General features: G+C 42.9%; 1 protein-coding gene across 1 annotated transcript in view; it reads left to right on the top strand.

The window, feature by feature from the left end:
* The window catches only part of SRBD1 (S1 RNA binding domain 1), a 781,048-nt gene that overhangs the window by 207,256 nt on the left and 559,786 nt on the right, over positions 1 to 14,006 (top strand). Inside the window, exon 6 of the mRNA XM_078649673.1 lies at positions 7,789 to 7,955. Within this exon, the coding sequence (XP_078505799.1) occupies positions 7,789 to 7,955 (167 nt within the window). The remainder of the gene's footprint in view (positions 1 to 7,788; positions 7,956 to 14,006) is intronic.

Below are 14,006 nucleotides of genomic sequence, written 5' to 3' on the forward strand. Positions count from 1 at the left end.
TATTTACTTTCTGTTTCTGACATATTTTCTTTAGATCAGGAATCAAAGGAGAAGGTTCCTGCATGTCTACAACTCCTAGATAGAGGGGGATGTAAAGCAATGTTCAGTTCTTTCCCCAGTCTAGGAGAGTCGGATGCAAATTTGTTAGCTTGAGGAGCTCATTGCACCAAATTTCTGAGTGGGGTATAGCATCTCAGATCCATAAAAATAAATATTCAGAACTGTTTGCCTCTCCTTTGCGTACAGAATTTCACAGTAAATTGTTCTCTGAATGGATAGTCAAAAAAAGGTTCAAAGTACACCATATCATTCAACTAAGGGGTACCTGATTGAAAATCAAAGCCAAATATTTTTGGAGGTGTTGCCTGAAGCAGTAGTACATTTTATTTTTTTTGCAGAGTTTTATATAGCGCAAACTTGACCCGAACCGAATAGGGTATCAGAGCGCTTTACATAGCACCAGTTACGTTACATGAGGACACACATTCATTTTTGTTAGGCACGGTGGTCAGACTGGCAGTCCACAAATCTTTTAAATTACGGTGATTGGCATCTTTACAAGTCAGTTTTAAATCTCTACACATCTATTCAGATCCAATTGGGTTCCTTTTATTATAGATTCATTATTTTACTATTGATCTCTTTGCATCATGGCTCTAACCTTTTTTTCCTATTCGTCCCAAGTTATGGATTGTCAGGTGTTTAAACCAGTATGAATTAAGAACTAGCACTCTGAGAATGTACAGTATATGTGCGTTGCTTATCTCTTTGAAGTTTAGTTGGATGAACTGGATTTTACTATAAACTAGAATATATATTATGACATTTTCCAGGCTACTAAGCAAGCGACTTTACTTTCAAGAGATTTTATTGCAACTGGTTGAACATTCCTTTGTGACTGTAGTCAGTATGCCTTAAACAAACATAATAGTACCCTCTGGTCTTTCCAAAACGTTTGGGGTTTAGTTGCTACAATTAAAGGAAGTTCCCCACTTTTATAAACTCCAGGGAGGCGAGTATTATCTTGCCTCCTTGTTGTTTCTTTAGATCTACCAAAACACTCCCTCCCTTTTTGTCTTTATCTAATGGGTCATGATCTAATTTTTCTGTTTTAAAACTTCCAGCGTCAGTTCCACAAGTTTCTGCATGGATGCGGAGGTATGCGGACAGTCCCAGATTGTAATCCTGAATTCTACTATGTTGGAGCTTCCATTCTTCTATTATTGGTTCTCTTGGTCACTTATTGGTGACTGCATCAAGAAACGAGGCCCAGCGTGTTGAATTTCGGAGCTTTTTAGTGTTGCTACGTGGTTGATTGTCACTGTAAATGTTTTGGTAGTTCTTTTTACTAGGAATTTTCAAAGCATTACGATAGTGCATTGAAAATTCATAGAACTTGCTGCCATTAAATAAACAGGAAGTTAAGAAGCACAACACTAGCTTCCGTGTCTTTAATAAAATCAGGAGTTTTTACTGAGCTTGGAAAATCTGGATGGTCTTGCACTGAATTAAATGGAAAATGAGCGAGATTGATAGCTGAGCACTAGAATGTTTAGGGTTTTACCTAGTAATGACAAGCGTGATTGAAGAGTGTGGGAAGGGTTGGTATGTATGGAAAGGTACATCAAATCGACGAATTTGGAAAAGGAAAGAGCGTGGGCGAATTGAGACAAAGCAGTCCTTGCTAATGAAAGATTTGGCTAAGGTTTGTTAGTGTCCTCCTTTTAAACAGGCCAAAGTCTTTATTATTCTTGGTGCTGCTGTCCACAGATTTAAAACCTTCCTACTTGGAGTTAAGATAAATTCAAATATAGATGATCCCATCTAGCACCCATATCCCGTTTTGAAAAATGCTCCATACTTCATTGAGAGAAGTGCTTTAAAATGTGTTTTCTACAAGTTGTATTATGTTCATGCCTTAATTGTCTAAAATGTATTGTGCATTTTCTATGTTCATCATAAATACATTAATGGTTGTTCCTTAGTTTAGTAACATTTGCAGTTGTGTTTCAATTTTTGAATAGATTTTCATTTAATAACGATTTCCAGTTCCTACCTGAAGTTTTGCCATGCCCAGGTTTTTATTCAAAATAAACATTGTTGTGGATTTTAAGCCATATATATGCATTAATAGTAGTAGCTTGTCCTTTGTTAAGTTATGCAGCAGTCACTGTTCTTGTCTGTGATAATGCAAGGGAACTGTATCTTCAGTTTTGTACAGTCCCTCAATTATATTACTTGGAGATTTAAGGTCAGGGTGAATATGGCAGAAGAGGTTTAGACTTTTTGGAACCTGATGACCTGGTATTTTAAGAGGCCTATGTACAGTACATTGGCGTAGCTGACGCTGAAGCTCATTAGCAATCAGTGAATGCATCTTTCTCAGTTGTCTCATCTGTCAGAGAGTACTCTATGTGACGGCGCTGACATACTCTGGGTATTCTCATGTGAACAACAAGTACACATCAGTCGGTGTGGGTCTTGTCTGTTTAGAGTTTGTTTAGATTATGATGTCTTTTTGGCTTGTTGGAACTAAAGATCTCTTGCTCCCATTCACTTCTTTAAGATGGTTGTTAGAAATGAGGGTCTCTAGTTGGCAGAGGTAGTTACCTTTGTCCAAGTAGGGACCCTTCTTCCTAGTGAGGGTAAGGGGCATAAGCTTCTAAAACAACCCCTGCTCACCCCCTTGGTAGCTTGGTAGGAGCAGACAGGCTTATCTCCGAGGCAGTGTGTAAGGCATTTGCAAACACATACAGCAATACAGTGAAAACACTACAGATGGAAACCACACCAGTTTAGAAAAATAAGTAATCTTTATCTTAACCAAAATGAGACCAAACAACACAAATCCACAATACAGTAATAAAACTATGACTTACAAATGGGAGAAATAGTTCAGTTCAATGCAAATTACAGGTGCAACACTTTTCACACAAAATACCTTGGATGCGTCGTACACGCAAACAAAAAGAGTCGCAGGGAAGGTGCTGCGTCGGTTCCTTACACTCAGGGAAGCTGATGCGTCAGTTCCGTACTCTGGGGGAGATGATGTGTCGGTTCCTTACTGCTGAGCAGAGGAGGTGATGCTCTGTTTCTTACTACGTGGGGAGGTGATGCGTTGTTTTCGTACTGTATCCCGCAGCGATGCGATAGACTTGGCACCTCGATGCGATGCGACGATCAGGGACGATGCGTGGATTCATGCAGCCGCACATCAGGCCTTGCGTCCGAATCGGCGTGGTGACCTCTGACTTCGGAGACCAGTGTACTGACTTGATGCGGTGTGCAGCGGTTTCTCGAGCCAAGGGCAAGTGCTGTGACGATTTCTTCGACGATGCGTCAGAAACCGGAGTGGATGCATAACGCTTCTTCAAGTTGCGTTACTTTTCCAGCTCCCAGCGGCAAACAGCCTCCAGACGTCCCGAAACAACAATAGGCACCTCTTAGCAGGACAGAACTCACAGCAAGGAAGTTCAGGGGAGCTGGTGGTGAAGTCTGTGTCCCTGAACAGGAGGCAAGCTCAGTTTCAAACCCTTGGAGATCTTCCTCAAGCAGGGGACACAGCAAGTCCTTTTCCCTTTCCTTGGCAGAAAGTTGCCACTGTAGGCCTACCCCAGGCAGCAAACAGCACAAGGGCAGTATTCCTCCTCAGTTTCTCCAGCTCTTCCCCTTGGCAAAGGTTCCTCTTAATTTCCCAGAAGTGATATAAAATTCATTGGTCTGGGCCCCTCTTATTATACAATACCTTTCTCTGTTCTCTGAAGGCAAAGTGTGTCTGTGGCCAGCCAGAACCATTTCCATCCTCACTGGTGCAGCTAGCTTTGTGGAAGGCAGACCAGACCCATTCAGGTGAAAGGAAATCTCCTCCCCCATCCCTAAATGCAGCCCATGTCTATTTAGCCTGGCCCTAACTCGTCCAGACTCAAGGAGGTATCTCCTCAGCCCCTGTCACACTAAAGCCAGACAGTGAATACACATCCTGGCAGAAGCACACTGGACGGCTAAGCAAGAAAATACCTACTTTTTAAAAGTGTTTTTTTTGTTTAAAGTCTCTTTATTAAACATAAACAGGCTTCAATTCAATACCCATGTACCAGTGGCATTTAAGGAGAGATAGCCGATACAAGGTCACAGTAAAAAGTGGTGTTTTTAAACACAGAATGTAAAAATAACCCTCACTAAAAGATGCCTCTTAACATTCTGAGTTCAGGCATATCAACCCTTATTTCCCTATCTTGTTCCCTGGGGTAGGTATGTTTATAAAATGTTATAAGCAAACTCCACATTCTATCCTATGGGAACAAATAGCCTTGCGAAAGTGAAAAACGATATTGGCAGTATTTCAGTATCAGGACTTGTCACACACATAGGGCATGTCCTACCTTTCACATACACTGCAACCTGCCCACAGGGGTACCTCGGGCCTACCTTAGGGGTGACAAACATCTAGGAAAAGGGAAGGTTAGGGCCTGGCAAGTTTGTGCACTTGCCAATTCGTCATTGCAATACTAGACTGCACACAGGCAGTGCAATGGCAGGCCTGAGTTACATATACAGGCAGCTTATGTGGGTGGCAGAATAAGTGCTGCAGGCCCACCAGCAGCATTTGACTTACAGGCTCTGTGCACACACAGTGCACTGTACTAGGGACTGACTAGTAAGTCAAATATGCTAATCATGGAATCACTAACCCATAACAACAATTTACACAGGGGGCACTTGCACTTTGGCACTGAACAGCAGTATCAAAGAGCCCAAAGCATCTAGACCCACAAAACGAAGTCCAACACACAGTAAAAACACAAGAGGCAAAGCCAAAAATGCAGGGTGTAACCCACGCCAATGGTGCCAGGTCTAACACTGGTCATATCTTTAATAATGTTGCTTTGAGAAGGGTTTTCTAGTAGGTTTAAAGATGTTTTTCTTTTCCATGTTGAAGTTGTTCTATAAGGTGTCGAATTAGGATCCCCTCATCTGGGTGAGTGCAAGATGAACACAAATGAAGCTGGGAATATGGATGAAGGTTTTTAGGAAAGGGGCCGCCAAATAATTTGCGTTGAGGTGATGTTGAAGATATAGGAGGAACTTAAAAAGAATGTCGGCTACCAAATACTTTGCATTGTGGAGAACGGCATTCAAAGCAGCATCAGCAAATTCGATCCTGGGAAGGTGATAGACCTAAGAAAAGATGTGTAGAAGTGTTCAGAGAAGAGGTTTGCTCCGGGTCTGAATGCGGTGCAGATACAGGTGCTCTTTATAGGTTAGCAATGGCAAACAGTATTGTCTCATCTAGAGCTCAGGGTTGATGTTTGTGTGGCATACAAGACCATGAGATTGGCTTTTATTATGAGTGGGAGATCAAGTTGCATTAGTTTGCTCAGTGTTAAATCTTTTACCACCAAGAGTTTTTCTGACTTGACAGCCCCTGTTCCTGTAAGCTTGCCAAGAATACAAGGGAGATATGGTTGCTTGCCGGAGGGTGACAGAGGAGAAGGGTCCTCGCTTAGGAAATAGTCAGCAAGGCATATTTTGAGGCATTGAGAATGAGTTGTCAATAGTGGGTGAACTGACAGTGATATTTTTTTTTTGTCATAGGTGTTTTTACTTCCTTTGGTGCAGGACTGGTTGACTATCTTTGTGTTGTTGTTGGGGGTGAGTGGGCTAGGTTAGAAGGGATCGGGGCTGCATTTGATGTGTTTGTAGCAAAGGTTGCTCTAGGAAAAGAAAGTCAATTTAGTTGGGATCTGGATGTGTGAGACAAGGAGTCAAAGCCAGGCAAACAGTGCAAAGTGGCTAGGCAGTTTAAAGAAGACATAGATTATGAGTACTGCTCTCATCGTGCTACTATTGTACCACAACAGCACCTTGTGCCAGATAAGTCTCTTAACCGGTTGCGTGCTGCCGTTGGCCGTCGCGAGCACTACCTATGTAGTGCTGCGCACGTCCAACGGCCGACGCGGCTCCGCCCTCGCAAGGAAACGCCTTCACTGCGGCAGAAGTACCGCCGCGGTTAACGGGTTAAGGAGGGTAGCGCAAAAGTCATTAATCACATTGCACCCAGGTCTAAAATAGAGAATGGGTGAGTGGGAGGTCAGCTCTGTGCAAGGGGAGCATCGTATGTGAGTCATCAAGGTGGTGCAGGATGGGTGAAGTTGTTTGCTTAATCCCTGCTGCAAAAGTAGGTGGTCCCTCTACCGCATCCTAACTGGAGACTCCTGTGCACTCATTCCATTGGTCCAACAATGGGAGAGTGGTTATAAATGCCACATTGAAACATGATTTTTCAAGCCCTTTCAGGGCTCCTTCGCAATATCAAAACTTATACCTGAGAGAACCTTTGCCAGGCAGTCAAAGACATGTTCGCAGTGAACCTCAGTTGCTAATTTTTTTTTAAAGGCGCTCAAGCAACGTTTCAAAGAAAAAGCAAGCATTCCAGTGCATTATATGTAACATTAACTTTTGAAATCATATTTTATAGAGCAAACATATTTCTTCTGCATTATAGAGCGTTATTCTTTGTTTTCTTTTCTTAGACAGTCTTTTTTGTATAGTTAATCAACACAGACCAAATTTCAAGACAGCCAATATACATTTCATACAATAGTATGAAATGTATATTGGATGTCCTGAAATTTTGGTAATGCCCACACATGTAAGCGATATATTTACCAAAGCACTTAGTACCTCATTTAGGCCCTGGTGGCGGTGATACCTTTGCCAAAAGTTAATTCCTTTCTTTGGCAGATGCACTTTGTGCAATTATGAATGGCGGGCAGTCTGCCATGGAGGTGGCTGTTCATTATTTTTTCCATCAGAACCGGTCACCCAAAGCGCTGTTTGCGTAAGAAACCAAATGGCTTCCTCATACAGGGAGAAATCTTCCTCTCTATGGAGGCCATTGTTACCTTCCCTGCCCATACCAGTAAAGACCGACACTGGCCATTAAAGAGTACTGCGAGAGGCCTGTCCTAAAATGTGTAAGCCTTCCCACAATCACTGAGTTGGAAACCACTTCCGTATTTCTGCCAGTAGTGGCTCCACCGGTAATCTCCTGCCATTTTTAACACCCCTAAATCACGAGTTGGGCGTGGCTCCCACTCCATTAATATATGGCAGAGCTGCTACATGACCAAACTCTAAATGATGCCCTTCCTACGTACCCTGGGCAATTTTAAATTCTACACCAACCCTTTGGCTCATTTTTCTTTCACTCTACTAATTGCATCTCATCTAAATTGTTCTCTCCCTAGTGTGTTTTTTTCTTCTAACACCGGTCTAGGTGACACGTCTGTCAGCCCATTCTTGATGCTTATTACTGTAAAACATGACGTTAGAATTTTTTCAACTGAAGCAGTATCCTGTAACTTGTGAGACAGGAAAGTTGAGAGATATATCTAAAGTTATCTTGTGGTTACAGTTGAGATATGGAGGTAAAGAGTTATGGAGACGTGCTATTAGTTGGTTATGAAGACATGCTATTAGTTGTTTTTTTTCTAGTTGTCACCTTACAACCCTTTAGGGTGCACTTAAACATTCCCATGGAATATTTAAAAAGACAGTGCTTGAGTATGACAGCTGGTAAAAAGTAAGCAATGTTTATCTTTGAGTTGTTTTATGTATTTTTGAAAATTAATATGAGGTTAATATAAAAAAAAGTTTTCTCAAATTTGTGAAAGTATTAGTATGCTCTATTGAGTGGCCTAATATACTTTCTTTTAACATGAGTGTAACCTCTGAAAAAATTCATTCCAGAGCAAGAGTTTCCGGCTAATTGGTATTTCTGTTTAGGTGTTGTCAGAGAGAACCAATATTGAAATGTGGGTATCAGCCAACATAATTAACCTTTTCCAAGATGAAAACACAATCCCCTTCATTGCCCGATATCGAAAAGAGCTTATCAACAATATGGATGCCGATGCGTTGCGTGAAGTACAGCAAGCGTTAGAAGAACAATGGTAAGAAATGTAAGCAGCGTGTGCAAACTTCAGCAATTTATTTTACTGGAATCTCATATGTACTTGCTTTTTACTGTTGATATGGCTGTTTAAACAAGACATATGGTCCCTGATTTTGAGGTGGGTTTTGTGTTCTAAACTCCAGCCTCTTTTCAAATTGCTGTTTATGCTCAATCGTAATTCTGTGTTTAGCAATAATGGACGCACCACGCTTTTTTTACCCTAAAGCTTTAATTACAAATCTCAAGGTCTATTAGCATATTATGTTAAAAAATGGTAAACTGGCATTGCAGTTTGAACTTTGACTTGGTGCTGAGTTTAATCATGGTCATGTGTCCATGTAACTGTCTCTCTCTGCTTTTGGTAGCTCGTTATGACTGTGTAAAACCTCTAGGTTAGACCTATGCTGGTCAAGCAAAGAACAATTTTTGTTCAAATATCATGTGAAGAATTGTCTCGTTGGAACTTGGGACCCCTACAATACAAATGAATTGTTATAAACTCATCTGCTTTAAATAAGAGGGTTGATTGGGTACAGGCTCTTTCAATGCCCAAACACAGTATGAGTATTTCATGAAAAAAAAGATTCAGAGTAGTACTCACTGACAGAACCACGAATAGTGATTATGGCATGGCAAAAAATTTGACTTACTGCAGTGGGGAAAAGATCACAGGTAGGGAATTGTTTTTGCCCCAATTTCTATAGCGCAAGTCCGTACCACCTTGCCATCCCAAACCAGATCTCCACCTTGTGGTGCTGATTTTGCTTTTCTTGTGTTTTTTCCTCTTAAAGGACTACTGCCAGTCCTTTCCCTAAGGGCCGTGGAGGTTAGTGTTGCTCATTGGTCCATTTCATGATCACCACCAGTTATAGGGCCATTCCATTTAAAGGACAGTGGATGGAAGGATGCCTCTACCCTACTTTGTCCTTGGTTTTATAGGAAACTTACATCATAAGGCTTCTTAATTGGCCACGTAAAGAACAGGATTGTGTATTCTATTGGATGATAAGAATTTAAAAAATAGTTCACGTCAGCCATGTTAGAACCTGTCACTACTGGAACCATGGGAGTACTGACCTATTAAAAAAATGATCACAGATGTTTATCAACCGGACACACTAAGCTTAGGAACTTTCTGTAACTAGGAAAAACTGCAAAAGGTTTTAGCAACATAATGAAAACGAACTTTAAAAGGTCACTACATCCAAATGAAAATAAATAATACACCTAAGTGTAAATGGAACAGAGGTGTACAGTAACATGGTCTTGATCATTACCTTTTCATCTACAAGATCATAAATTCCAACAATGGAAAATACTTAAGCTGGAAATTCAAAGACCCAAAACTGGAGTGTTTATTTTCCCTTATGCTAGTATTGTTAAGTAGGCGATTTTATCAAAGTTGAGTGGTAGAATGTCATCTACTTAATCCTCTATGCCATTATTTTGAAACACATATGAGGGAGACTGAAAGACATAAACAGGACGTTCATTTTCCCATCATCTTGCTGGTGTTGAGGAGGGAGTTTTATGAAGGAGAAAGCTAAAACACAATTTTTCATAAAAAAAGATTGTTAGCCCCCGTACCTGAAGCAGGATTTTTAACCGGTATGGTAATTCCGCAAGGAGGGTGAAGTCAGATTCAAGCCAGTGGTCTAATGAGGTCAATGAAGATGAACAATCTGATTTAAAGATTTTTATTATATTCCAATGGCAATGTGTAGGCAAATTTGAGAAATATTGGGTTTAGAAAAGATTGCATAGTCCCCATGTTTCAGGGATTTTTGTTTTGTGGACAGAAGTTGATTCAGTAGATAATCACTCGGATGATTTACTCTGGGTCAAGGTAATTTAATTTTTAAAGATAACTTGAATGAAGACAATAGACCCTCTGAACTTCCCACTAGAAATCCCAAGTAACAATTTCTGGAAAACCATTAGATAGTACTTTCACTATTGATTTCTGAGGGTTATTCCACTCCCGAGTCACAGACCACTTTCAGTTTGATAGTCTGTGCTATTGAGCAGATCATGAGCTTTATCCTTAACTAAGGTCAGTATGGCAATATGGAACTCCACACAGCCTCCTGGACCGCCATTGGGCCCTACTGGTGACTTTGGTGCTCTGTTGACTCATTTAATCTGTATAAGATTTTATTAATCTGAGAGGTTGTTCACTAGATTAAAGATATGAAGTGTTTTTATTATCCTTTCTCAAATTAAAAATTTTCTTTTCAACAGACTTGTTTCCAGTCTTGACCTGCAGGCAGAGATCGTTAACAATCTTTATTGGTGTCTCTGAACCATTCCTCCCTTCTGCTTCAGTGGGACCACCAGAGCCCGGCAAGATAGTTTGTGGTGGATGCCTGAGGATAGCTCAGCCATGATTCACTTATTGCTATTAATGCCTCAAGTTGTCAAAGTTTGATAACTAGTGGTATAGGAACTGATGACTAGTTTAAAATCTTTATCTGAGGCAAGGCATCCCGGTTTCCTTCTGATGATGTTGATCTCTTATTTCTGGACCTTTTCTTAAATTAATTCTGCAGGCGCAGCATAGGGCCCAGAACGGGGCATCACATACATTTAGGTTCTACAACATAAGACGTGTGCTTATAGGTCTCCCCACCTTTGTTGAAAGAATACCTCTTAGACAGGTTGATCATTATGTCCCTGGGGAGTTTCCTGTTGCATGGGCGGATCTCACCTATGTCACAGAAATGGAGGAAATGGAAAGGACGCTGAACAGCAGTCAGTCCACTAGAACATGTGGTCCTATCTTGCTTAGATTCTGCTGAAAGAGAGCTCTGTAGAGAGCAACCAATGCCGGTCTCAAGCGACAGCCATCTTCTCCTCACACTGAATTGTATCGTAACTAGCTTCGTCTAATCTGAAGGTTCAGTCTTAGCTGGTTCAAATCCTTTTTGGCAAATTACACTCTATGTAATTCATCTTCCATTTTCCTCTCTCCCTTCACTATGTTCCTCTCCCAATCCCATGCACTTGATTGGCTATGTAGCTCTTCTGGACAGCCTCATCGGGTCATTTGCTTTCATGTTATTTTTTTTAACTTCTGCTTAGTACATGCAGACCATCATCAGAGTAAATGCACTTATACTCTTGACTATGTTGATTTCCTTTATTATGCACTCCCCCAGTATTTGGGGTTGCACCTTTGAATGAGAATAATGTGACATATTTTCTTTTCAGATTGTGGCGCTCAGTCTTTATCAGGTCACCATCTGTTGGCATACTGAAACAAGAGGGCTGTTTTTAAAGTGATGATAGGAAGAAAATCAGACAGTTGGCAATATGTTTGTGAATTCCCATTGAGGCATCTGGTGATCAAGCAATACCTAATTTAGGGTTCCTTTCTAAGTTGAGCCTACATCTTCTATTAAATTGCAATTCCTTCAGCTATCAAAGATCCTTGTTGAATAATATTATGGAGTAGTTTGACCTCTCATTGCTTTCCAGATTAGGTCAGTGATCAGACAAGGGGTTTTGCATGTAGTGTGTCCTGGACCTATAAATCCTCTAAATCCATGCCCTATCTAAGACAAGCATGGTTGCTCTCTCAGGAGAAAAATCCAGTGTGAGTGACACAAGAGCCTGCTATGTGGCTTTCAGAATAGCAGATAGGCAAAAGACGTTCCAGGGCTTTTGCCAATTTGAATGCAGGGGCCCCTCCTGGGGACCACCACCCATCCTTCTCCTCGAGGGCATGGTCCGCCTATGCCTCCTTGGTGCCCACCCCTGGACATAGCTGTTTGCTTTGGGTTGACAGTAGCTTTACCGCTCCTGCCAAGCCATGGGATACCGTGCTCCTCTCTCAGTAAGTGAGAGTATTAAGAATGTTCTCTTCTCGCTTGATGACAGCGGAGCACAATTGCTTTTACCGAGAGGGAGCTTCATGTTCGCCACTCCCTCTCTACAAAAGCAATGCTGGCTCCCACAGGAGGCGGGAAGCGGTCAGGAGCTGTCCGACGCATCCAAAGGGTTAATGAGTCAAGGTGGGTTGGGAACGCTAAGGATTTAAGGGGAAAATTTGCTCATGAGAAAGGTTTTAGTTTCCGTTTTAAATGTTGACTTAGAAGAGATTCTTCTGATGCTCGGGGGGAGAGAGTTCCAAATTCTTGGTGCATCTCCAGAGAATGCTCTATCAAATGTTTTTTTCTTGCTGAAGCACAAAGGTTTTAAGAGCAGATTGTCAGAGCTCTTTGTGAGTCTGTTTTGACCTTTATAGCATATGTTTCTGGGCTGGGTATTGGGGTGTTTTGTAGTGTTATGTTATGTTATGTTACGTCTATTTATTGTGCGCACAGATACTCCAGCCAAGGAGCGTCCTGGCGCAGAGACAAGGTAGCCCGTAACACAACGAGAGGCAAGAACAGAGACTAAGAAACAACTAAAACAAGAAGGTTTTTAAAGCCTTCCGAAAAGTCAAAAGGTCCTCCAGCAGGCGGATCTCAACGGGCAGGGAGTTCCATGCTGACGCAGCCATTACCCTAAACGAGCGGCCTCCCATGCGGCTAAGCCTGAATCTGGGAACCACCGCAAGGGCCAGACCTTGAGAGCGGAGGCAACGGGCAGGGACATAAAAAGACAGACAACTCGACAGGATTTCCGGGCCTGTACCTCTCAAGATTTTAAAAGCAAGGCACAAGACCTTAAAAAGGATGCGCTTTCTAACCGGGAGCCAGTGTAGGGAGCGAAGGACTCCTGTCACTGAGCAGAATCTGGGTAAACCAACAATCGCCCTCGCCGCAGCATTCTGAACCCGTTGTAAACGGGTTAGTTCAGCCTGGTTGGCCCCAGCCAGGAGAGAGCTGGCATAATCCAGGCGAGAGATGATAGTGGCCTGGATCACCAGCTGCCTGGTCGGGGCGTCAAAGAACTTGAGAACAGGTCTCAAGCCCCTCAGGAGACCGAAACAGCAGGCCGCAGTTCTCTTCGTATGGCCTATAAAGGAGAGGCCCGCATCCAGCCACACCCCCAGATTTTTCACTTCCGATACCGGGATCGGAGTAGGACCCAGCTCTGAGGGCCACCAGTGGTCACCCCACAGCTCCACTCCCTTCCCGACGACCATCACCTCTGTTTTAGTGGCGTTTAGCTGAAGGCAGTTGCCTGTCAGCCAACTAGCCACCGCCTTCAGTCCGGACTGAAACCTGGGGGCCTCAATTTCCGCATCCCCGCTGAGAGTAACCGCCAGCTGAGTGTCGTCGGCATATGAGACCAAAGTAAGGCCCCACTGCCTAGCGACATCAGCCAGCGGTCTCACGTATAGATTGAACAACGTGGGACTCAGCGAGGACCCTTGCGGAACCCCCATGGCCAGTGGTTGGTAGCTGGACTTGAAGGGAGGGATGGCAACACAGAAGGAGCGGTCGTCTAAAAAGGAGCGGAACCATTGCAACACCTGACCGCCAATACCAGTCTCCTCGAGCCGACGCAGGAGGATGCTGTGATCTACCGTATCAAAGGCGGCGCTAAGATCTAACAAAATAAGCGCCGCCGTTTGACCAGCATCCAACCTTGCCCGGAGATGTTCCACCATCACAAGTAACGCAGTTTCCGTACTGTGCCCAGCACGGAATCCGTTTTGTGTGGGGTCGAGGGCATTGGTCCGAGTCAGATGTTCAGACAGGGCCAAGTTGACGTGGGCTTCAGTGATCTTGGCTGGCCAGGGTAGCAACGAGATGGGGCGATAGCTTTCAGGCTTAGAGGGGTCCAGGGTGGGCTTTTTAATAATCGGGGACACCACGGCTTGTTTCCACTTAGATGGTACAGTTCCAGTTTCCAAGGAGAGATTGACAAGGGAGCATACAACTGTACGCCCCATAAAAGCTTGGTCTCGGAAGAGAGCAGGCCTTACTGGGTCAGATGGAGACCCAGATTTAACTTGCAACGCAAGTTTGTCAAAACCATCCGAGGTAAGGGGGGGGAAAACAAGCAGTGTGGTCTGATGGTGAACCCGATTAACACTTTCCGCAGTGAACCCTATACTAGGGAATGTCCTATATATAGCTTGGACCTTCCCCAAAAA

The sequence above is a fragment of the Lissotriton helveticus genome, chromosome 6 (assembly GCF_964261635.1).
Source record: "Lissotriton helveticus chromosome 6, aLisHel1.1, whole genome shotgun sequence".
Classification (NCBI taxonomy): Eukaryota; Metazoa; Chordata; class Amphibia; order Caudata; family Salamandridae; genus Lissotriton; species Lissotriton helveticus.